The sequence below is a fragment of the Dendroctonus ponderosae genome, unplaced genomic scaffold (genome assembly GCF_020466585.1).
Source record: "Dendroctonus ponderosae isolate FM_Combo_2020 unplaced genomic scaffold, Dpon_F_20191213v2 Dpon_F_20191213_1, whole genome shotgun sequence".
NCBI lineage: Eukaryota > Metazoa > Arthropoda > Insecta > Coleoptera > Curculionidae > Dendroctonus > Dendroctonus ponderosae.
Window position 1 is genome coordinate 29604683 of NW_026017110.1, and position 24375 is coordinate 29629057.

Genomic DNA, 24375 nt, shown 5'->3' on the forward strand with positions numbered 1-24375 from the left:
TTACCCAGGCCCAAAGTGAAGTTGAGTTAAAGACGCATACAGAATGAGGTACTAAGGAAAAGATCAGTAGGAAGCTGCAAGAACATAGTCGAAGATTTTGAAAAGACGGTTTGAGTAGACGCATATTTAAGTGCGCAATAAGAAGAAAACTTGGGAATGAAAATGTTAAACAAAAATATCAAAATTGGAATAAACGTTTTTCTACCAATCTTCAGAAGACTTTTTACAAAATACCAATTTACAAATAAATAAATTTCGAAAATAAATAAGTTGCAGTAAATAATGAGTTGAGAAGAAAACTGTGTTAAATATTCTGATACAAATAGCAACTTCCAATCTAGAACAAGCAGACACTTGAAACTTTCACAGCACATAGAAGACGGTTGCAGCCCAAAATACTGAAAATTTCGCCGAAATCGGCTTAATCCCTCATTTTTTGCCGACTTGGTAAAGTGGGCATAAAAATTGGCGTTTTCGCCCACAATAACTCTTTTATTCAAAAACTACCAACTTCCAATCCTGAGCCAAGGGACACTTGAAACTTTCACCTTTCAGGCCTAGGCCCCATACAGTATTGATAAACATTTTTATTTTCAATAATTGAGATACAAGCAAAGCGACAGTTCGTTATGGTTAGACAGAAGGAAGAAATTGTAGGACCCTTATTTGTTCGTAATCCATCCATGGTACCAAGGAAAAAATGTGCAAATACCCTATTTACATCAGACTATGAAGGCTTTCACGGCCGGTCAGATTACATTTAGGAATGTTTTCCGGGCTTTGAAGCCGTGGTCTATCGGAATTTCTTCCTGACGTTTCGTCCACAACTGCGGTGGACATTTTCAAAGGCGATGAGGCATTGGGCGAAGTGATCTCCCGTGCTTTCCGACTAAGAATTGAATCTCCCGTGCTTTCCGACTCATTCTTAGTCAGAAAGCACGGGAGATCACTTCGCCCACTGCCTCATCGCCTTTGAAAATGTCCACCGCAGTTGTGGACGAAACGTCAGGAAGAAATTCCGATAGACCACGGCTTCAAAGCCCGGAAAACATTCCTAAATGTACCCTATTTACAGCCTATACAACGCAGAAAAGAATTTCGGCACGTATTTCCACTGATAAATGTATGCCCTTCACTGCAGACATTTTTCAACTTCGCATGAAATGAGGATTTAGCAGCAGAAGTAGAATAATTCTAAGGTTTTATCACTATTTTCAAAGCTAGTTTCTCACCTCCCCGTTGGTTACAATGCTCTTTTTCTGAAGGAATTCATATTTCGTTTGTTCGTTTGTTCGTTTGTTCGTTTGTATTATCGCCAGTAAGACTTTGCACAAGTAGAGGAAAAGGAGTCTCAAAAAAAACCTTAGCTTAAAAAACTATTCGACCCTTCTTATAAGCGCCATACTCGCAATTCTTTAATTTGTCATATTTGCAAAATGGGTAGAGTTTGCACTAATCTTTGGGAGCCGAATCTAAACTGTTACTTAAAGCGTTAGTTTAATTGGATATTCGAAAATATCAAAAGAAACAATATTTCCATGGATTTTGGATATTAGTTGATTGTCGAAATAGAGGCTCACATAAACCTATTCACGTATGTATATAAATATTATAAAAATATGTGAAAATGAGCCTAAATGAACACTAGGCCAAAGCAACAACTTAGGAGTTGGCGCAGTGCTGCGCAAATGGCTTCGTTAACCAACCCAACGGCCGGCGCGCTAATTCAGTTTCGTTGTTGGGTATCTGAACACAGTGTTATCCAGGCTACACTGCCTACAATTACCAACACAATTACTAACACTGCCTACAATTACCAATTTCGGTTTTTTGCTCAAATGCGTTGAAAATTTTAGTTTAGGACAATTAGCCGCGAGATCTTAGAAATAATTAATATTGCTGGTTTCTTTAGTGCGCGGCTAAATATTATGCAGTATAAAATAATTACAACTAAAAATTTCCGTTAACAGTTATGTGGACAAAGGATTATTTCTATTAATCTATGAGCATTTTCTAACAAAATGTTGGACAGATATTTGGTTACAATTTGTCCTCTTGCCTTCAAATAATTCATGTTTTATTTGTTAAGTTCCCAATAGGACTTGGTACGAGCGGAGGAAAAGCGGTTTCGCAAAAACTTTCTCTGAAGTGATGGAGAGTTTGCAAGGCATTCTGGCCCGTCTTAGATTCTGGAGAAGTTCTTCATTCTGAATTCCGAATTTTTTGCTGTTTGTTTGTTGAAAATAGTTTAAATTACATACGCTTTCTGTGGTGTTGTTTGCTATAAAAAAGAGCTAACACGGCTTACAATTGCGGATTTCCTTTGTTCGGTCAAATTCGTTGATGTGGAATAATTAATATTTATTTTTATTAGATTTTTCTATGATTTAATCAAAAAATTATTATATTCTCCTCGCAAAATCATGTAACCTACAACTTCGTCAAATCAGGCCTAGATTTGTACAACTACTTCTCTCGATAAATGTATGTGCTCTACTGCAAATATTTCCCTGCTTTAGAATTAAAGTTCACACAGTAATGTGTTGCTGCTTTGCAGCCTGAAACTACCGAAACATTTTCTGAGAACAACTGCCTGTTTTAACTCCTCCAAAACGCTATTGACGCCAAAACATATTCAGATTGTGTTTTGAAACAGCTCACTTCTCACCCGGATCGACGAAAATTCCACTAATTAAATTTGATCTGTTTCAGATTAACATAGTTTTCCATTGCGGTGCCTCATTAAACATGGACTCAAAGTTGATGGATGCGGTAATGACCAATGTAAACGGTACAGCGGAAATTCTGGAAATTATGAAAGGAGCAAAATGCCTTCAGGCATTTATTCTGGTATCCACTGCATACTCCAACTGTTTGAACAGGGTAATTGAAGAAAAATTCTACGAACCACCGATCGATCCAAAGTTACTAATTCGAATTACTAAGGAGATGCGGCCTGAGCTTCTCCATAATATAAGCCGAGGGTATGCGATATTTTAACTTCCTGAATTTGAATAATGCAACCTTTGAAAAATTCTGGTGAGGAAATTTTATTTGAAGTCTCAGTTAAGAATATTTTTTGCGCTTAATCATAACCTTGTCCTGTTTCATTCGTTTTCATTCATCATTCCTATGGAATACTCACATTTTTCACCTAATGAAGCAATTAGCGAGATGGCTGATAAAGTCAAACATACCTGGGAAGTAAAACATTCCGCTAGATCCGGAAGTAAAATATCGCCCACGAACTTTGCTTGAAAATTACCTAATTTGGTCCAAAAGAACGTTACCTCCATTTTAGTTAATTCAATTATGAAATTCTGTAGGGTGTATGCATGAATGTAACCTAAATGGGGAAAACTAATTGGATGAAAATGGCTTTCTGGCATGGACTCTGTTATAGAAATTTTGCCGCAGAACAGTAGTCTTTGTACTTAGAGCTAGCAGCATATCAAAAATCATTTGGACTAATTTGCGCCTAAATTTTCTAGCCAAAGGCCGTATAATCTGGAACGATTGTAAATGTGATAAATAATGCCTTCACAATTATTTAACACGCTAGTACTTTTCTTTAGTTTACTGAACAAGAATGCAATCGATCCTCTACTGATTAAGTCTTCCAGTTTTTAAGACATAATTAATGACTAATAATTGCACCTTTGTGATTTTCTAGCGGCTCTCCTAAAATTGAAGATTTCTGAATGCAACGAATTTACATCAATATATTAAAGTTCCGAGTCTGAAGCTGAAATGCGCACGATTTGAACAAAATGGGAGTTTTTAATTTAAATCCCGAGTAGTTTTCCAACTTTTATAAGCAAAGTAATTTGGAGCGATTACCTTCAGAAAAAGACGACTGCTTCTTACATTTTGTATTTCGAAACTAATTTGGTTCGAGACAAGAAAATTAAACTTCTCTATTAAAAAAAAACTCACATCTTGGGTTTTAGCAATAAACTGAGTTAGGCCAGCGCAAGAAGTATGTAGGATATATTTGAATTTAATGAAACAGGGCACTGTTTGGAGGTTTTTCCGTACCCAGACTAAATGTCGGGAGATGGGCTTCAGGAAGCTGTAGCAGAAGCTTCACTTGAGATTTCTTGCAAATTCAGCTCCATTTGGAAAAGTGGTTCATTTTTTATAAACGTAGAAATACTCCGAAGACTTGCCCAATTTCTCCATTTTTGCTCTGTCTCCCGTTATTGCTTATTTCTCTACAACCATGCTAGATATAGATAAACGAATTTTAACAATCAATAGAGGACGCTTCACGTAAGGTCTATAGGAATTTAGCTCGCTTTGACCATGTGGCCGATTTGCCATACATTTTGGAATAGTTCGAAGATTTTTGGCATTAATCTCTTTTTTCACTGTCGCCCATTATTACTCATTCTTCAACATACATACTCGCTATGAAAAATGCGGGCCACAGTAATCTATAGGAAAATATTCACTTAAAACGTTAGCGAATTAGGCTTCGTTTAGCCAAATTGTTTATTTTTTATAAATTTGGGAATTTTTCGGTGATTTCTGGCATTTTTCCACGTTTTCACATTATGCACTGTCACCTATTATTGCTAATTCCTCAACGTCCAAGACAGACATCGAAATGCGGACTTCAGAAGTCTATAGAAGAAGCTTCAATTAAGATTCTTTGCTAATTCAAGTCCCTTCGCTCGAGTTGCTATTTTTTATAACTGTTTGAATCTTTCGAAGATTTACGCCACTTGCCTATTTTTACACTGTCACCGTACATTATTGCTCATTCCTCAAGATTCCTGCTGGGAATCATAGTGCGGGTCATAGCAGTCTATAGAAGAAGATTTGCTCACGATTTCTGGCAAATTTAATTCCCTTTGACAGAGTAGTTGATTTTTAATAAATTGCTGAATATTTCGAAGATTTTCAGCATTTGTCCACTTTTGCAGTCACCTATTATTGCTCATTCTTCAACGTCCACAATAAGCATCAAAAGCGAGTCACAGCCATCTATAGAAGAAGCTTAAAATTCGTTGCTAATTTAACACCCTCCGCCCCAGTTGTTGCTGTTTTTTTAGTTGAATCTTTCGAAGATTTGCGCCATTCGTCAATTTTTACGTGGTCACCAATTATTGCTCATTCCTCAAGATTCATGCTCGGTATAGTATTGCGGGCTGCAACAGTCTATAGAAGAAGCATCATCTAAGACACCGTGCAAATTTAGTTCTCTTCTGCCGAGTGGTTCGTTTTTGATAAATTTTGGAATATTTTCGGCATTTCTCCACTTTTGCACAATCACCTATTATTGCTCATTCGTCAACGTGCATGATGGGCATCAAAATGCAGGTATGAGCAATCTATAGAACAAGCTTCACGTAAGATTCCTGAAAAACTCAGCTTTCTTGGCCCTAGTGGTTGATTTTTGATAAATTTTCGAATATTCCGAAGATTTGCGGCATTTGTCCACTTTTGCACTGTCACCAATTGACCAACACCCACCAACACTTACCTATTTTTACACTGTCACCAATTATTTCTCAATACTCAAGATTCGTACTCGGTATCATAATGCGGGCTCCAGCAGTCTATAGAAGAAGCTTCACCTAAGACTCCTAGCAAATTTAAATCTCTTCTGCCTAGTGGTTGGTTTTTTATAAATTTCAGAATCTTTTGAAGAATTTCGGCAATCATCCACTTTTGCACTGTCACCCATCAAAATGAGCTCTTCAGCAGTTTATAGAAAAAGCTTCACTTCAGATTCGCTGCTCATTTAACTTGCTTCAATTATTGCTAAGATTTACGCCACTTGTCCATTTTTACACTGTCACCAGCAGTCTATAGAAGAAACGGCACCTAAGACATGGTGCAAATTTAATTCTCTTTTGCCGAGTGGTTGGTTTTTGATAAATTTCAGAATCTTTCATCATCAGCTGTTCTTTTAGCTTCTACTACCGTAAACGCATTTACCTTAAAGGTTTTAATTGAAAAAAACTGTCGTGCGCTTATGTTTAAAATACACACGTATAATTAATAACGAGCTCTCGGAATTATTCAAGCTCTTTATGCTTTGATCTCCTACACCTATAGGTATGCAGTATTTTTATTCAAATTCCAAGGCAACCCAACTAACAAGGGAATAATTAATGGCTTTGCCTGAGGGTCTTATGAACCTTCGGGGCGCTTTTGATATTTTTTCTTGTGCTCCTTTACTCTGCACTTAATTGGGCTTTTTTGCAGGATAATGGGGAAATGGCCAAACACGTATTCATTTACCAAAGCGGTTGCAGAACACCTTCTCATTTCCGAAGGAAGAAACTTGCCGGTAGCCTTATTTCGTCCAACCATAGGTATTATTGAAACACTGGGTTCTCACTTAAAAAAAAAACTTTATAGGTGCACAAAATATTACTGTTCCAGAACACTAGTGACCTGACAAAATTTTTCTATCAATATAAAGCCATTGTAGTTAAGCAAAAATAAGTAACTGAAGCAATTTCCACAATTTTTAGTAACAGCCACAGTGTCTGATCCAGTGCCAGGTTGGGCAGACAACCTCTATGGGCCTTTGGGCATTCTTCTATCCTCCAACTGTGGAATTCTGCGTGTAATTCGTGGAAATCCCCGGGTTAAAGCCGATACCGTACCCGGCGATCTGGTTATCAATGGGCTATTGTGCTATGCTTGGGAAGTAGCCACTCAATGGTTTGTATATTAGAGCATAACGAGAACAATAGCGAATTTGAGTAGGGTCGAATAATGACTTTTGACGCTCGACGTGGCAGTTTCCTGATTATATTCGCGCGGATTAGTCGTGCGTAGCGACCGAGTTGCGATTTTAGATAGCGACCTGAACTGGATTTTATTTCCCAATCAGTTTCGTATGGGCTGGATTTCTCCAAATTTATGCCCTGCTCCCGGCTGCTTTCTAGTAAATGCGCCTGCAATTATTCAGCGTTTATTTGTTGATTTAGTTACTTATTATACTGGTATTTGAATAAGTTCACTTAATTATTCATGAGTTGTTTTGGGAGGCTTTAAAGGAAACCGCAGATGATTCTCAAGCATTCATAAGCATCGGGAATTTCAATATATGACTAATTTTAGGCAAGCGTGAGCAATAATTCTATTAAATTTGCTCACATTTCCAAGACGACCTGAAATAGCAAAATTTCAATTTATCAGAACTGACATTAAAAAATTAGGTTCATTCTCAGAAAACTAATTATGATTAAAATTATCTGAAAGAGAATTAGGCAAAATACGCTCTTGACCTTCAGAACAAACTAATACTCAACATGGAAATGCGCACAAATTAGGCCTGGATAACACTGTGTTGAGTTGTGCTTTTAAGTTGTCTCAGTCGTTCTCTGAGTCATTGAGTTATAACTCTTCGGTTAATGAGTTATAATTCATTTGTTAAAGCTTTACGAGACCCGAGACTGGAATTTTCACATTTAAGAAGGGTTATGAACATTTTTATGAGTAACGTTTTACTACTTTGTTCAAACAACTAAAAAAAGTCATCTAGATTTTCCGTGCAACAGAACTGAGTCCAAAAAAAGTCGACGAGTTTTCTTGTAAAATCGATTTCTTCATAAAAGATTCAGTTTGCCAGTATTTTACAGTAAAACATTAATAGAAACGCGGTTTTTCTGTTTAGATACAGTGTTGTTTAGAAATATTGATCCAAAAGTGAAAAAACTCCAGTTTTCAAGGGTTTTCCAAATAAATGATTATAAGTTGTCGCTTTTCCAGTTCGGGGAAATATTTTTGGAAAAAGTCCTGGAAATAATGATTAGGGTTTTGTTTATAAATCGAAGCTGCAAAAAGTTTTACAAACATTTTTGCAAAGTGGTTAAGGGGGCGACTGTTTCAATAAAATTTATCTTATTATTTTTTCACAGAAAATACCTGAAGATTGAAAATTATTTGGTTTTTATGCCAAATTCGAAGCGGAAATGGGTTTTCTAAAGTGTCCTAAAAACCGATGAATAAGGCGATTTTCTAGCAAAAGTAGTTTTGTCATTTTTGGCTAAAAAGAAGAGAATCATCCGAAAATAATGCATTTTTGCGTTTTCGATTTAAAACTTTTAGTTTTGTAATCGGTTTTAAAGAAAACCTTAATGGTTAAAAAAACGGTAGCAATTTATTTTCGTTTTTGTCCCGAATTCGACAATGAAAAAAGTTTTTGTAAAATTTTTACACAGTTATTTATCTTGTAATTTGTCCCGTAAAAGTCCTCCAGATCGTCAGTATTTTTAAGTAAAACTCCGTAAATTAGAGCGTTTTTGAGTAGAAAGTATACCATAAAAAAATCAGTCAAAATTAAAAAACCACACTTTTCAACAAATTCTACTGCCTCCAGCGGAATGGAGGTGACGAGATTTCCAAATAATCTGGTTATAAACTTTCACTTATTCTGTTCGTTTTTTTGATAGAAAATTGTTTGATTTTTGTTTCGATTTTTCGAAGCTGGAAAAGAATTTCAAAACTTTTCACAAAGCAACGAAGAATTGGAAATTTATTTCACAATTTTTCGCGGAAAATACCTTAAGATGTCAGCATTTTTAAGTGAAACTTTAGAAAATTGAGCATTTAGAAGAAAGAGTAACTTCGCTAAAACTGGAAAATTTTGAAATTTGAAGACATTTTAAAAATATTATTAATAAATGGCCTTTAAAATAAATCTAAAAAAATCGAAAAATAGTCATCAACATTTTCCTCGCAATAGAACTGAGTTACTGCGCCGGCGCGTTGTTTTCGCGCTCTAAGCCAGTTACCCAGACCTAGCACAAATGCTCAAGCTTTCGAATTTTTAGTTGCCATTGCGCTTATTTTTGCTTCTAAACTGTTTCTTTGAATTTAACAGTTTCTACTGCATATGAATTGTTTTTCTTAAAAGGACAACTCGTTTTGGGAATACAAAAGTGGATTTCTCCGACGATCTCCAAATCTCCAATCATAAATGTATTTCATTCTACTCAAAATGTAAAGTTAATAAAAAAACAAGAAACTGAACGCAGTGAAGACACATGACATGGATGAAAACTCGAAGCAAACATTAAAATCGAGACTCAAATTGCGACTTGATTGGAAAATTAATTTCGGAATTATATTAAATACAAATCAAGAGGACGATTTTATCAACAACGTCAATAGCAAGAAGAGAAAGCCATGGATTTCACATTGAAATTGCACAAAATATGTTCAAAATAAGTATTTGCGATATTTTTCATTTAAGACCACTAAAGCAAAATCCAAAAATACAGATTTTTGCATAATTTCACATTTTAAAAGTATGACCGAATATTCTCATTTTCCTGTTCCTGCACAATGAAAGGCAGTCCAAATCCATTGGAAATTGGATTGAAAAACTTCACAAAAATATTCGGTATACAAAAAAATCAGGCAAACTCAGCTAATTCTCCACAAAATGGTCAATTGTCTCAAACTGACTAAACAAATCATATTGGAAAAAGCCAACAATCGCCCATTAAAGTCCTTTGAAGCTCCTCTGTGTGGGAAACTTGTATTTGCAGCATGAAAATATGTCTAGTCAAGTTTTAAAATGCCACTGATGAGAAAACTAGAACTAAATCATCGAAAGAATGAAACTGAAACAAAAAAAAATTGATTTCCGAAAAAAATCACAGATAACTGTACCGCAGGAAAGAAGAGCGGAGAAATTTTGAAGAAGAATTTGTGTTTGCAATAAAATGGAATTGTTTGTTTCTAGGAATAAATTACTCTTTTAAAAAATAATCATAGAAATAGATCATAACAGGTGTGGAACAATGTTTCAATAAAAACTTTGAAATTGGAAGAAAAACATTAAAATTTCAAACAAAAACATAAAAAATAATGTTTGTATTGGAGATGCAAATATATATTACATTCTTCTAATATTTGGTTAAAATAAAGTTGTATTTTTAGACTTTTCGAAGATTTTTTATTTGTTGTTCTTTTTACTGGCGCAACATAGAAAATATCTGGGTGGCTGTTTTAAAAAAGCACAAAATTTCAATTTTTACTAAACGTCGCCAGAAAGTGTTTTGCATCAGTCTCAAGTGGAAATTGGTTAGAAATTCAGGTTTTCGCAAAATACTTATTTAAAAGTGGTCGTTTTCTCGCTTTTAACATGCGTGATTTTTAATATATTTTTTATGTGGCAGTGGTCGTGTTCTTTGCAATTACCACAAAATTTGCCAGAAAGTGTCTTTGTATGAGACTTAATTGGAAATTTTATTAGTTAGGCAAACGGGCTTTTGCAAAATATTTGGTTCAGAGACAAGTGGTCGTTTGAGAGGCTCCTCTAAAGCAGCGCAAAATTTGAATTTCCATAAAACATAGCCAAACACTTTCTATATATGAGATCTAAGTCGAAATTGGTTGCAAATGCAATTTGCTGATAGCAAAATATTTTTTTATGGAACAGTGGTCGTTATCATGGTTTATACGGGCGCGACTTTAAATTTTGAAATATTTTAAAAGACTCATCTAAAGTAGTGTAAAATGTCAATTTCCACAAAATATGACCAGAAACCTTCTATATAAGAAGCTCAAGAAGAAATTGACCCCACAAACGCGTTTTCGAGAAAAAAAATTTAATTAAATTCGAGAATTTAAATTTAAAAGCAGAAACAGTTCAAGACCCCGTTCCAAAAACCAAAGGAACGATAGAAATAAAATGAGAATACAAGCGGAAAAGCTTGTGGCGTTGCAAAAACTTGAAGCACAGATTTTAAAAACGCACAGGAAAACATTTAGTAATTTTTTAAAGAACGTTTTGGTAAAAATCGGTCGGAAGTCAGAAGAACACAAATGAGAAAAATCAAAAAATGTATGTCCAAAGCATCTGTAGCAGAATTAATCTCAGAATCTCCTTTCAGGTTTTGATTTCCAATTATATTAACATATTTGTAAGACATTAACTAATCACTTTTATTGCCAATTTTCATTATTTTTTTGTACTTAGGAAGAATTCTCCTAGCTACCACCCTCCAGTCATCAACTTCTCTGGCAACGACAGCCCTCTATACATATCCATCCGGGAATACACTACAACAGCCGAAAAATCTGGGTGAATAACTATTTTTAACAACTTTGTATCATGTAAAATCCCTATTTTTAAAAACACTCAACTCTGAAGAATGAAACCGTTTGAAACATCAACTTTTTAAAACTCTGGTCACGACTGCAAATCTCTTTGCAATAAGTAAACCCATAAACCGGAAGGACGTCAGGTCCATAAAACATTCGAGTAAAACAGCAGTATCCATAATAATTAAAAGTGTAAGTTGAAATACGCCTTTAACAAACCGATGTTTTTCAGCTTCGTGCCCTTTAAAAAAACCATCTGGAAGCCCATGTTGCTGATCGTCCAGAATAAATGGATTTTTCTCTGTGCTAAGCACTTGTTGCATACCATTCCTGCCTACCTGCTCGACTGGCTTCTTTTAATTACTGGACGAAAACCACGGTAAGTAAGTTTAAATTGTTCGACAGGGCAAAATGTGAGATGCATCCCGAATGTGACTAAGAAAAACTTGAAAATTTGAGATCGGTCTGTTGTAGAACCAACAGTCAAAATAGCGAAAGCAATTTCAAAATTACCATTAATCCATAGCGAACAGTATATACCTAGTCGTAGAACATCCAAAGTGGCCCTAAAAAGTAACAAATGTCTTCATAGTTTCAATTGGCCAGAACCGCACGAACAGGAGGCAGATATATTTCCAGGAATATTAACTCCATTCATTGAAAATAATTACGGCAATAAAAGAGTTTTCTTCGGCAGAGTCGGACAAGAAATTGCACATAAGAAAACCGATAGACTATCAGATTCGAGCTTGATTCAATTGTTTTAAATAAACGATCGGATGGAAAACCCTTTATTCACAACGAAAATATCCTTTCGGGAATCACATTAAATGCCGTTTTTAATCACAGTTTCGTATGATTCGTATAAAAATGAGTAAAGCGTTTTCGCAAAACCTTCGCTGCAGGAAAGTTAGGAAAATTCAAGTGATTCACATTAAAATAATTGATTCTTCCACTGCTGATAAAAACTTTCATAACTGATTTCAATTCAAATTTGCCCAACTACATGTTGGACAAATTTTATTATATTTACGTAAATTTACTAAATTTTTGAACATTTTCCAAGTTTGCGTCTAAAAAGTCCATTTTCGACTGTGGACGCCGTTAAGTAAATATAAAAAGTCACAACTTGCAAACTATCTCAGATAAAATGTTCACGTCTCAATCAAAACATCAAGACCAGTTAATTTGGAATTTCTATTGTAGTTCTACCTAAAAATTACATCTTCAATTGTGCGCTGTTGTTTTTAAAAACTCATACGTTGCAAACCGCTGCAGATGAACAGATGAAACATGAGATTCTGATAAAAGAAGCTTCATTTGCTATGTGTAAAAACATGCAATGATTTCTGAACGTTCAATTATTTTTGAGAAATTTATGAAAAATTTAATTTTCAATCGGGTACCTTTGTTTTTTAAAAAAATGACAACTTTAAATCTGGTGCCGATAAAAGGCCGAAAATTTTTACTTTGATACAATACAATGGAGTTTTTTGTTCTGCGTCTGGTATAGCAGGAAATTTGGAAAGTTGATTGATTTTTAGCGATTTTGCAAATTTCCACCTAAAGTTTATCTTCAATTGTGCGTGTTCGTCTTCAAAAATTCATCAATTGCAAACAACTGCTGGTCAACAGATGATACTTGCGATTCTTATAAAGGTTTCAGTTTTAATGTGTACGAAATTACAATGTTTTCTAAAAGTTCAATGATTTTTGAGAAATTTACGAACGCGCATATAAAAATTGAATTTTTATTCATGTACCCTCGTTTTTTAAAAAAATCACAAGTTTAAATATAGGATAGGTAAAAGTGCAAAAATTTTTACTTTGATAAAATGGACTTTTGTTTTTCTGTGCATGAAACTGCAAGAAATTTGGAAAATAGATTGAATTTTGGGCAGTTTCCAAACTTCCATAAAAAATTGAATGAATCTTCAATGGTGCGTGTTTCTCTTCAAATATTCATAAGTTGCAAACTACTGCAGGTAAATAGATGAAACTTGCGATTCTTATAAAAGAAGTTTCAGTTTTAATGTGTACAAAATTGCAATCAATGTTTTCTAAAAACTTTTGAAAAAAACACAAGTTTAACTCTAGACTACATAAAAACACAAAAATTTTCAGTTTTATAAAATCAACTTTTGTTATTCTATCCATGAAATTTGCAAAATCAATTGAATTTTGGCGATTTTGCAAACTTTCATTCAAAATTGAAACTTCAATTGTGCGTGTTCATCTTGAAAAATTCGTACGTGCAAACTACTGCAGGTGAACATAAAGTGCCATATACATGACTCGTTAAACAATGCTCTAATAATATTTTCGTGTTTCACTTAAGGGCGAAAGATACACTGTTGCCTTTTATTTAATTTTGATTCATTTGTCAGTATTTCCGTCTTGGGCCTTATTTTTGTGCGTTCTAGAACACTTAATAATTTTATCAGAAAGCTGATGCAAATGAGGTAAGTTCAGAGACTCAGCTAACAGCATCTCAGAAATAAATGTGAAATTAATTCGATTATTAATTAATTATAATTGATTTCAGTTTTAAATAAGTTCAGAAAAAAATTGTAATTAATCAAAAATAGTTTCTTGGCAAATAGCGTCTTTCTGTTCAACATTTTGCATAAACCGTTCAAAAAACTGGTCGTAACTTTTCATTTTCACCCAAACAGTGAAAATTTATACAGATGGCGAATCGATTGGGATTTAAATCGCAACTAATTTGATCTCATTTTTCAGAATGCGAAAGATTTATTCGAAACTCGACAAGGTAATGGCAGTATTGCATTACTTTCTGGTCCACGAGTGGGTCATAAAGAACGAAAATGTAAAAGCCCTATGGGAAAAGCTCGGACCGAACGATCGGATTACTTATAACTTCGACTTTACTGGCATCAAGACAGAAAGTTATTTAAGGAATCTCATGGTAGGTTTGAAAAAATACACTCTTAAAGAGGATATGACGAAAGCGGAGCTACACAAGGCCAGATATCACCGGTAAGTCGGACGCATCTATTTATTTATTTATTTATTTAGATATATATGAATGCTGGATCTTGCGCTTTCAGGCTCTTGGTGCTCCATAAGGTCTTGAAATATGTCACCCTGTATCTAATTGGCTATCCGTTGGTCAGAAAATTGGCCATTTTATTGAGAAAGTGGCTACAGAAGCTCAAAATCAGTCTTATTTCCTAGATTTTGTTTTACTTTTTAAGTCCAACTTCAACTTGTTTGTGTCTAAATAAATACGTAAGCATTTGAAAATTGTATCTTGTTTAATACAGAAAATTAACTTGGTAATTTGTTAGTAAAGACGATAGAGAAAAACTGTAGACGATACAAACGCTGAAAGCTTAAATGTAGATGAAGAATGAACATCTGCAGTATTCGGTGTAAAAAATGTCGAATAGAAATGAACTCAACAAAAGGGAGCTGCAAAATCTCAACTCTAATTCACTCGCCCTGTTTAATCTTTACTTATTTGTATTATTTGCAATTGGATTATTCCAAGTGAGTCTCAATAGATTGTTTGAATAATTTCACGTTTAATTTCATTTCCAATCAGTAAATTCTGAGCATTTTAATCAGACTTACCCACATTTATTTTTAGTCATATTAATTAAATATTTTTAAATTATGTATGCAGTTCATGTGATCAGGCTTTTATCATGACAATTTTGGGTTCACATACTGTTTCTCTGCACTTTTGTTGACTCATGCAAGATTCGTCCAAGAATTCATATTTTACTTGAACACAATGTTCTCGAATGCCACTCAGATATTCAATTAATGGTCAGTGTTTTGCGGCTAATGCCGTTTTTCGCGACAATATAAAGCGGTTTTCCTAAGTGCCCTAAAACGTATTTCCGCGCGTAATTTATCCGAGCTGGAAAAGAATGTGGAACGGTTTAAAATCTTTCCCTGAGGCAAATAATAATAATAACACAAGGCCGTGGTTTTGTTAATTACTTTAGAGCTCGCAGTAATTAGACTAAGTGATTTATTGGCGCCACAGCTTCACTATAGCTGCAATTAATCTTGACCCGGGTTTTATTAGAAAAGTTAATTTTTTGCGAAAGTAATAAAGCGAAATATCAAATTATTTATGAAGATTAAAACAATTACATAACCAGGGACGCGCTTAATAGATGCGTTTCTTGAAATAAACCAGGCTAATTTTGCGATTTTTTGTTTTAATATCGTGTCAAGCGGGAAAACGTACAATTCCAGTCCTTCCAGACCATAGAGAGGGCGAGGCAAGGCAATTCCACGCATTAGAGCATTAGAGGTAAGACAGATTTCCCATTCCAAAGCAATTTTCTTCAGCTTTTCTTCTCAATTTGTACTGGAGAAGAAATATTTTAAATCAAGCTTTACACTTTTACTCTTGTAAAAATGAGTGGTTTGAATATTTTTTCCTGGAGTCACTGATGTTGGTGGCAAATTCAAACTTCCAGGCTTGAAAACCGAAAACTGTGCGTTTTTTTCTCAAGTTCTTCAAGTTTTCTGCTCAGTTCGTTTCTGAGTTTCTCGAATTTTCAAGCAGAAATCCATATTTTTTTCGTCAAAAATTGACAGCAACAAATTAAAACTCCCAGGGTTTATAAAAGAGCACTTTCCCATTTTTAAGCAATTTTTCTCAATTTTTTTTCTCAATTTGTACAGGGGAAAAACATTTTAAATGGAGCTTGACACTTTTACTCGCCCAAAATCAGCGGTTTCAAGAATTTTTCCTCACATCGCTGTTGATGGTGGCAAATTGAAACATTCAAGCTTCAAAAACGAAAACTATGATCTTTCGAACGAAATGTTTCTCAGGTTTTCCGCTCAATTCGTTTCTGAGTTACACATTTTCAAGCAGAAATCCGTACTTTAAGGGTCAAAAATTGACTAGTTTCGATATTTTTTGTTTGTCGAAATTTGTTCCTGAAATATCTGATTGCATCAACAAATTAAAACTCTCACGGTTTATAAAAGAGGGTTTTGCCATTTCAAAGCAATTTTCCACAACTTTTCGTCTCAATTTGTGCTGGGGGAAAAACATTTTAAACGGAGCTTCACACTTTTACACGAACACTTTTACTCGCGTAAAAATAAGCGGTTTGCAGAACTCTTCCTTACATCGCTGATGTTGGGGGAAAATTGGAACTTTCAAGCTTCTAAAAAAAATGTGTGCTCTTTTCATCAAAAATGTTCTCAAGTTTACGGCTAATTCTTTTCAAGCAGAAATCCGTACTTTAAGGGTCAAAAATTGACTAGTTTCGATATTTTTTCATGAAATCTCCGATTGCATCAACAAATTGAAACTTGCAGTGTAGTTAAAAGAGAGTTTTCCCATTTTAAAGCAATTTTTCGCAATTTCTTTGTCTCAATTTGTGCAGGGGAAAAAACATTTTAAATGTAGCTTGACTCTTTTACATTAACACTGTTACTCGCGTAAGAATGAGCGGTTTGCAGAATTTTTTCTGAAAGCGCTGATGCTGGGGGAAAATTGGACCTTTCAAGCTTCAAAAAAAAATCTGTGCTCTTTCCAACACAAATGTTTTCAAGTTTTCGGCTGATTCGTTTCTAAGTTACAAATTTTCAAGCAGAACTCCGTACTTTAAGCGTCAAAAATTGACTAGTTTCGAATTTGTTTCCGAAATCTCTGATTGCATCAACAAATTCAAACTCCCAGGGGTTATAAAAGAGCGTTTTCCCATTTCAAAGCAATTTTTCGCAATTTTTTGTCTCAATTTGTGCTGGGTAAAAAACGTTTTAAATGGAGCTTGGCACTTTTACTCGCGTAAAAAGGACCGGTTTGCAGAATTTTTCCTGAAATCCCTGATGTTGGAGGCAAATTGAAACCTGCAAGATTGAAAAAAATCTGTGTTCTTTTCAACAAAAATGTTCTTAAGTTTTCGGCTAAATTCGTTTCTCAGGTACAAATTTTCAAGCAGAAATCCGTACTTTAAGCGTCAAAAATTGACTAGTTTCAAAATTTTTTCCGGAAATCTCTAATTCCATCAACAAATTAAACCTCTCAGGGTTTATAAAAGACAGTTTTACCATTTTAAAGCAATTTTCCGCAATTTTTTGTCTCAATTTCTGCCGAGGAAAAAACATTTTAAATGGAGCTTGACCCTTTTACACTGACACTGTTACTCGACTAAAAATGAGCGGTTTGCAGAATTCTGCCTGAAAGCGCTGTTGTTGGGGGCAAATTGGAACTTTCAAGCTTCAAAAAAAAGCTGTGCTCTTTTCAACAAAAATGTTCTCAAGTTTTCGGCTAAATGCGCTTCTGAGTTACCAATTTTCAAGCAGAAATCCGTACTTTAAGCGTCAAAAATTGACGAGTTTCAAAATTTTTTCCTGAAATCGCTGATGTCAGCAACAAATTAAAACTCTCATGGTTTATCAAAGAGAGTTTTCCCATTCTAAAGCAATTTTCCTCAATTTTTGTCTCAATTTCTGCTGGGGAAAAAACATTTTAAATCTAGCTTGACATTTTCATGCGCGTAAAAATAAGCGATTTCCAAGTAAGGCGTGAGAATTGGAGGAATTCTCAAAAACACATCACTTTATTCAAAATAGTGTAGATTTTATCAGCATGGATGCAGAATAATGCGCTTCAATTGTCGAACAGGCCGGGAAACGAAATCTGATGAGAAAGAAAATTTAACGTGTATCATTCCGTCGAATTTATAGTTTCGATGGAACTGAAAAAAAGGTATAAAACCTGGTTTATGTTTTCCGAAGACGCCAAATATAGTTCCACTGACTTTGCCATATTTATCACTTTTATAGCGCCCTTGCGGTATTCTTTATCTGTGCAATGGGGTGGAATCAAAGCGCTAAGTGCCGAGAATCAGGATTTTAATATTCTCCATGCGACAGCCTTATTTGGCAGTCAGAAGCAAATGGATTGAAATTGAAAACAGACCAGAAAACCGCATTGGAAGTTCAAATCTGGAACACCTGGAAAGGAAAACACTTTTTTATATGCGATAAGATATCAACAATGTTAATCGCATTGCCGCAACGAAAATCAATCAGGAGTTTTTATTAAAAAAAGTAATTAGAAAGTATATATAAAAAAATCAAAAATTCAAACGCACGCATAATTTCATCAAAAATTTGGTGCCCAGAAAAAGCATAGGGAAAAATTATGCCAGACAATATTTTAATACTGAAGTTAAAAAGGAGTATTCATGTACGCTACGCGGCCAGGTATAATAATGAGAGGAAAACGCTTGCAAATACGTTGGAGAAAAGCAAGAAAACCAATTTCATTTTGATGATTTTGATTTCGTTTTTTTTTGTTCCTAAAGGTTTTGGCTTTTTACGGTCCAGCTTGAATCCTCCAGCATCCTTGCCTGCAATTTAGGTTCTGTTACAAAACTGAAGAGAGAAGCAAAAGAGCAAGGAAATATTATACAAGATTTAGAATTACATAAAAATATTACAAACTGTAATTTTTTCAAAAAATCATTGGGAATATTTAACCAGCTAACGCAAAGAATGTACTAAAAATCGGTTAATATATATGAGAAATTGAACATTAAAGATTTTATTAGAATTTGGGTTAAAAATGATCATCTGCTGGATATTACACGAAAAATTACAAACAGAAATAAACCCGAGAATACTTTCGAGAAAAACTTTAACTCGAATTTAGTTTTGCCGGGTTTCATCGTTACTCACTTCTATCCGTTCAATTCTACTTTTCAAGGGAAGTTTTGTTACTTTTGAGTACCTAATTCAATTATTTTCTGCATGGTAGCCGGAAAAAGACCTCGAGGTAGGTCCTCCACTAGATATACAGACCTCATCACTAACATCACGGGGCAAAGTCTAGCCTGCACATTCAGGATGGCAGAGAACAGAGAGGAATGGGAGAACAGAGAGGAATGGGCTATTGTGGATAGCAACTCTTGAAAGAACGATTCTCGAATACGAGATAGCGACTAAGAAGAATAAGAAGATCGAGCGACCCCCGGAGGCCCTTCAGGTTGTATACGGGCCCCCCCGGTGTGTCTGTAGTATTTGGGTAGGCATCGATTTTATAGTGAGTATGAATGCAGAGTAAAGGTGCGAATGGCGAAGGAGTCGGAGCGGGTCGCTTTGCACAAGTGGGTGCAACATGCTGCTCGAGGGGAGACGTTTCAAAGGGAGAATACTGTTACGGGTGAGAAAGCGGCTATTGGTGTGTGGTCTGTCGGTACGGGCCGTTGTGAGAAGGTTAGTGATGAACGGGTTGAATGGGGCGGTAAGAGTGTGAATGACATGGAGATCGCAGGTATTCGATACGCAGGATCGAGCCGAGAGGAGTACGTCCTTTTCTTTGAGATAGTGCTGAACTGTTTGAACCAGTTGCGATGTGCACTCTCGATTGTTTAAATGCTTATTAGTTATAGCTAAGATTTTACTGATATTTTAAGACTGTTGGATATTGTACAATGAAGCAATTAAGTTATGAATAAAGTTGGACTGAAAAAGTATTCTTCTTCATTCTTGATTTTAGGCGAATCGCCTGTTCAATTATCGTTCACTAGCGTGAGACTGTCGCTCCATCGTTTCCTGAGGCATCCAGCGTCTCTTCGTCGCAATGGGGACTTGTCGCGTGCGATTCTCACAAGCCTGCGGTAGTCCATCCTGCTTATGTGCTCGTTCCATTCCTTCTTCCTGTTTGCTACCCATTCATTGATGTTCTTGACATTACAGGCTGTTCTGACATCCTCGCTTCTTTCTCTATCCAGCAGCAGTGTCTTTCCGGTGGTGCTACCGAGTATTTTCATCTCAGCTGTCTCTAGGAGTCTTTTGGTTTTTGCTGTTTCTGATGACCTGGTTTCTGCGGCGCTTTTGTAGATCCTCGATTTAGTGTCCGTCCCCATAATCTAATTGTACCATATGGCATTCGGGCGGCCAGATATTCTAATTGCTTCTGTTGTTTGATCTCTCACCTTTGCCTCAATATGCCCAAAGTCGGAAACTTCCACGGCAAGGTAGTTAAATTTCATTTTTTGCTCGATTACTCTACCATCAAGTTCCAGTTTGCATCTTAGAGGGGTTTTTGATGTTGTTAAGCACTTTTGGTAGATGATATTTTGATACTTAGAGGCTTGGATGTCAGATTGAATAAGTGTAATAACTTTTGTAGGTCATCTTCATTTTCTGCAATGAGAGCGGCATCGTCAGCACAACACACTATTTTGATTTTGTATCCCCCATTTTATATCCCTTTAGCCTCGGAATACTTTGAACAATTTCTTCCATTATTAAATTGAAAACGGTAGGTGTCGGGGAGTCTCCCTGACGAATACCGCTACCCGCTGGTATTGGTTCTGTGAGATTTCCTTCTATTTGAGCTTGTATTTTATTGTTTGTATATATGTTCTCTATGGTTTTAATGAGATTGTGTGGGATTTGCCTGTTGTAAAGGAGATGCAGGGCGTCTTTCAGCTGGACACTGTCAAACGCTCCAGTTAGATCAACAAAACCTGTAAACGCTGGCTTGTTGTATTCAATCTCTCACTAGCTCGAATATTTGTCTTAATACGAACACGGTATGCGTCTGTGCAAGATCTTCCCGATCTGAATCCCTCCCTGTTGTTCGTCCGCCAACGATGTAATATTGTTGATTTTGTTCGTAATTACTTTAGTTGTTAGTTTTAGAGCAGTGCTTAAAAGGTTTGCTCCTCTATAATTTGACGGTATTCTCTTGTCCCCTTTTTTGAACATTAGCACAGTAGTGATGGTTCGCCATTCATCTGGGATTTTGTGTTGATACATATAATTTTCAGTTAAAGTAAAAACTCTCTCACTGGCTCTGGCTAAAAAAGTAAGTCTTAAAAGAGAGACTAAAGCGAGAAAACTGAACGTCCTTTTTGCATCAGATCCACATTGAAACGTTAGATGAAATGGCAAAAATATTTCCTCATTTTTACTCTGTTTAAAAATAATCAATGGCACTCTGTTAACGTCCTCTGAATCTCATTTTGCATACACTATTATTCGCAGTTTATTGAAAGACAACTCAAAAAGCCTGTGAAAATCAGAAATTTTAATTGTCGGAAACTATGGAAACTATTGTTAAGAGGGCAGGTAGAAAAAGTCTCCGTTTTGGTGACTCTTGACAGTTTAGAGAAGTTTCAGTTTGATTTAACAAAAAAGACAAGTTGTAAGTTGTAACGAACCAAATCTGTTTAAAATAAATTGATCAGTATTGGAAAAGCCCGGAACCAGTTTCTTTGGAAATAGAACCGTCGTAGCGCAAATAGCGGGTAGCCTTTTGTGAGCGCGACATTAATTAAACTACCACTTAGTCGGTGCTAATCAATTTTGCGGTGATCGTGACAGGACTTTCACTGGTTTTTTCGGGATTTTGAAACTTTTAAGTATTCGGATCGTCGGGAAAAATAAGCAAGCGAGCTTTTACCACACGTTTCACGTTGTTTTGAAATATATTGGAAACGCGTTGGTGGTTTAGAACCGGGTTCGCCMTSACCGAGATYGAGACTAAAAAGAAATGTAGAAAAGTTATAAGGAGTTCTTTTACGCGAACGGCAAATGAGCTGGAACCGCTTTTACTAACCACGGTGTGTGAAGACGCTACGCGGGTGGCATGGGAACTTTTGTCGGGTAAATATGACGAACTAAAGGTATTGGACCGCGAACTTTTTGAGTTATTACTGGAAAAAGCGACAGAAGATTAACTCGAAAGTGAACTGGAAGGTCGTGAAGTTTACTTTAGAAGATTCACGGCATTGCATCACTGGTCAACATCGAGACTACTGATTATTGGCATTTGACCCATTTTAGCAGCTTCTACAAAACAGTAAGGATGATCGCGTGGATACGTAGGTACATTCACAACTTGAAAGCTCAAGAAGTTAAATTAAAAAGTGAGCTGACAGTAGTAGAGTTAGAGAATGCTGAAACGTTTATTTTTGAAATCATACAAAGAGGAAGTTTTTCTGGGGTCGAGTTCAAGAACTGTTAGCAGGTCAAGACGGTCAAGTTCGAGTAGTCAAAGTTAAAACAGTTCGTGGAGAGCTGTTGAGACCCATCCAGAAGAACTTCCTCCGATTATTAATATCAGAGAATCTGGTGCTTCTCTGAAAACGAATACTAGCTGTAGCGGTTTGTCTCCATGTGTAATTAATAATAAGTTGTCAGGGCAAAAAGTAGAGGTTACACGTAGTGGTCGCACATCTAAAATGCCTATCAGATATTTGTAGGAAAATATCCCTGTCGTTATTTCTTGAACATAAATGTTTAGTTTTGTTCTTATTATTATGTTGTAAAGTTTTGATGTTTCCTTTTGCTGTTGAGGAACATTATCGTACACTTAGTTCCTCAGGTGGGAGTATGTCAGAAACTATGGAAACTATTGTTAAGAGGGCAGATAGAAAAAGTCTCCGTTTTGGTGACTCTTGACAGTTTAGAGAAGTTTCAGTTTGATTTAACAAAAAGACAAGTTGTAAGTTGTAACGAACCAAATCTGTTTAAAATAAATTGATCAGTATTGTAAAAGCCCGGAACCAGTTTCTTTGGAAATAGAACCGTCGTAGCGCAAATAGCGGGTAGCCTTTTGTGAGCGCGACATTAATTAAACTACCACTTAGTCGGTGCTAATCAATTTTGCGGTGATCTTGATTGGTAATTAATCAGCTAATTCAGTGAAAATTTGATATTACATATACGGTTACACATAGGAACTAGCTTTGCACAATGTTAATCAGTTCTAACACTCTTCCGGCATAAAATAATGGGTGCGGAAGCGAAAAATTCCTGCTACAGCATGAAGGAGGAAAAGTCCAACCTTTGAGCATATAAATATGAAAGAACTAACACCCTTTGGGTAAACCCTAATAATAAATTAAATTAATCAATGGAATGTAAACAATCTGCTTAGTTATCCATCAGTTAAAATTCACTCATTAAAAAAAGCTTTATATTTATATTTACTTCATTGTTCCACGATGAATGGTTATTAAGCGAATTGCTTTTTCCATGGTAAATTTCCCGTTCGAGAAAAACCTTATTATTAATTAAAGCCCCCCTACACCAAACAAATGTCGAGGAAAATAATTACCATGCTTAGAGTGACAGATAATAACGTGTTTTTTGCATAATTTACTGTTTTTCCTAATGCCTTGCGAAACGAATTTCCCACCTCATTACAATACATCTCTCTTTCCCGTTGTTATGTTTCACTTAAGTGAAATTTGACACATAATCTGTAAAGTTCATTAGATTCCATTCCACCGCTCGGAACGTGGCTGTAATTAATATTGCGCAAACATGTATGGGGAACAGAAAAGACATATTTTTCGCGCAAACGGCAATCTAATTATTCCAAATGGGGGCTGCTCTTGCGGATATCTAGGCGATCGTGTTAACTAATACGTTGCTTCCATTAGATACCCGGATCGTTAAAGTTGTATAACCGAGTGAACCTTTTCCTCCGCTCTACGTGATCGACGCTCTAAATTGACATGGGAATGGAACTGATATGCCTTGTTACCAAACAACGCGAAAATTCCACAAAACTGGAGACTTTTTATTGCCAAAAAAGATCCCAGCTAAACACTAGCTACAGAAAATGTGATTCAAAATTGGCTTCATTCCTTTTAAGGGGTAATAGGGGATCACTTGAAAGGTACGAGAAAAATATTGACATTTTTTTTCCGATAATTTCTAGAAAATATTAACAGTTGAAAATCTAATTTCAACTTTGTTATTAACCATTATTTTGAAAGTGTTCCATGTTTAATTGGCAGCATATTGGAATACTTAAGCATTCGAAAAGAAAAATTACGATCTTTGCTTCAAATTACGAGAATTTTTGATATCAACAAAGTTCTCTTCTACAATTTTTTGATGAAAAGGCACAGCAGCAACGATGTTTTTTGTCATCAACAGATAGTTACAGGTGGATAGCCCTTGCTAATCATAACAATAATTTGTCAAACTGTGACTTACTTTGAATTTCCTTTCACGAATTTGCGGATATGCGATTAGTTCAGGGGAAAAGCTACAAACTACATAGCACAAGCTGAAAGAACTCACGCCAACAAAGGGCGAGGGGAGTGGTTCCAGGAAGATAGTGGACGACAATCGATGTTCGGGTTCCAGGCACAAAGGAACACGTATTGGACATAACCGAATCAGGGCCTTCCAGGGGCACTCAGAGCAAAATAACTGACACTTTCCGAAGCACCAAATAAATATCGAGGAGGGGTACGTTCCAACCACGTTTGTACGATACACACAGCACAAGCAGATACAAATGGAGCAGGAGTTAATTAA

At 35.7% G+C, this 24375-nt stretch overlaps 1 protein-coding gene across 2 annotated transcripts in view; it reads left to right on the plus strand.

Moving 5' to 3' along the window:
* LOC109540840 (fatty acyl-CoA reductase wat) overlaps positions 1-24375 on the plus strand; it is a 57892-nt gene that overhangs the window by 11423 nt on the left and 22094 nt on the right. For both annotated transcript variants that reach the window (XM_048661158.1, XM_048661159.1), the window contains 6 exons: positions 2713-2984; positions 6217-6326; positions 6489-6681; positions 10955-11059; positions 11312-11458; positions 13822-14079. In XM_048661158.1, the coding sequence (XP_048517115.1) occupies positions 2713-2984; positions 6217-6326; positions 6489-6681; positions 10955-11059; positions 11312-11458; positions 13822-14079 (1085 nt within the window). The remainder of the gene's footprint in view (positions 1-2712; positions 2985-6216; positions 6327-6488; positions 6682-10954; positions 11060-11311; positions 11459-13821; positions 14080-24375) is intronic.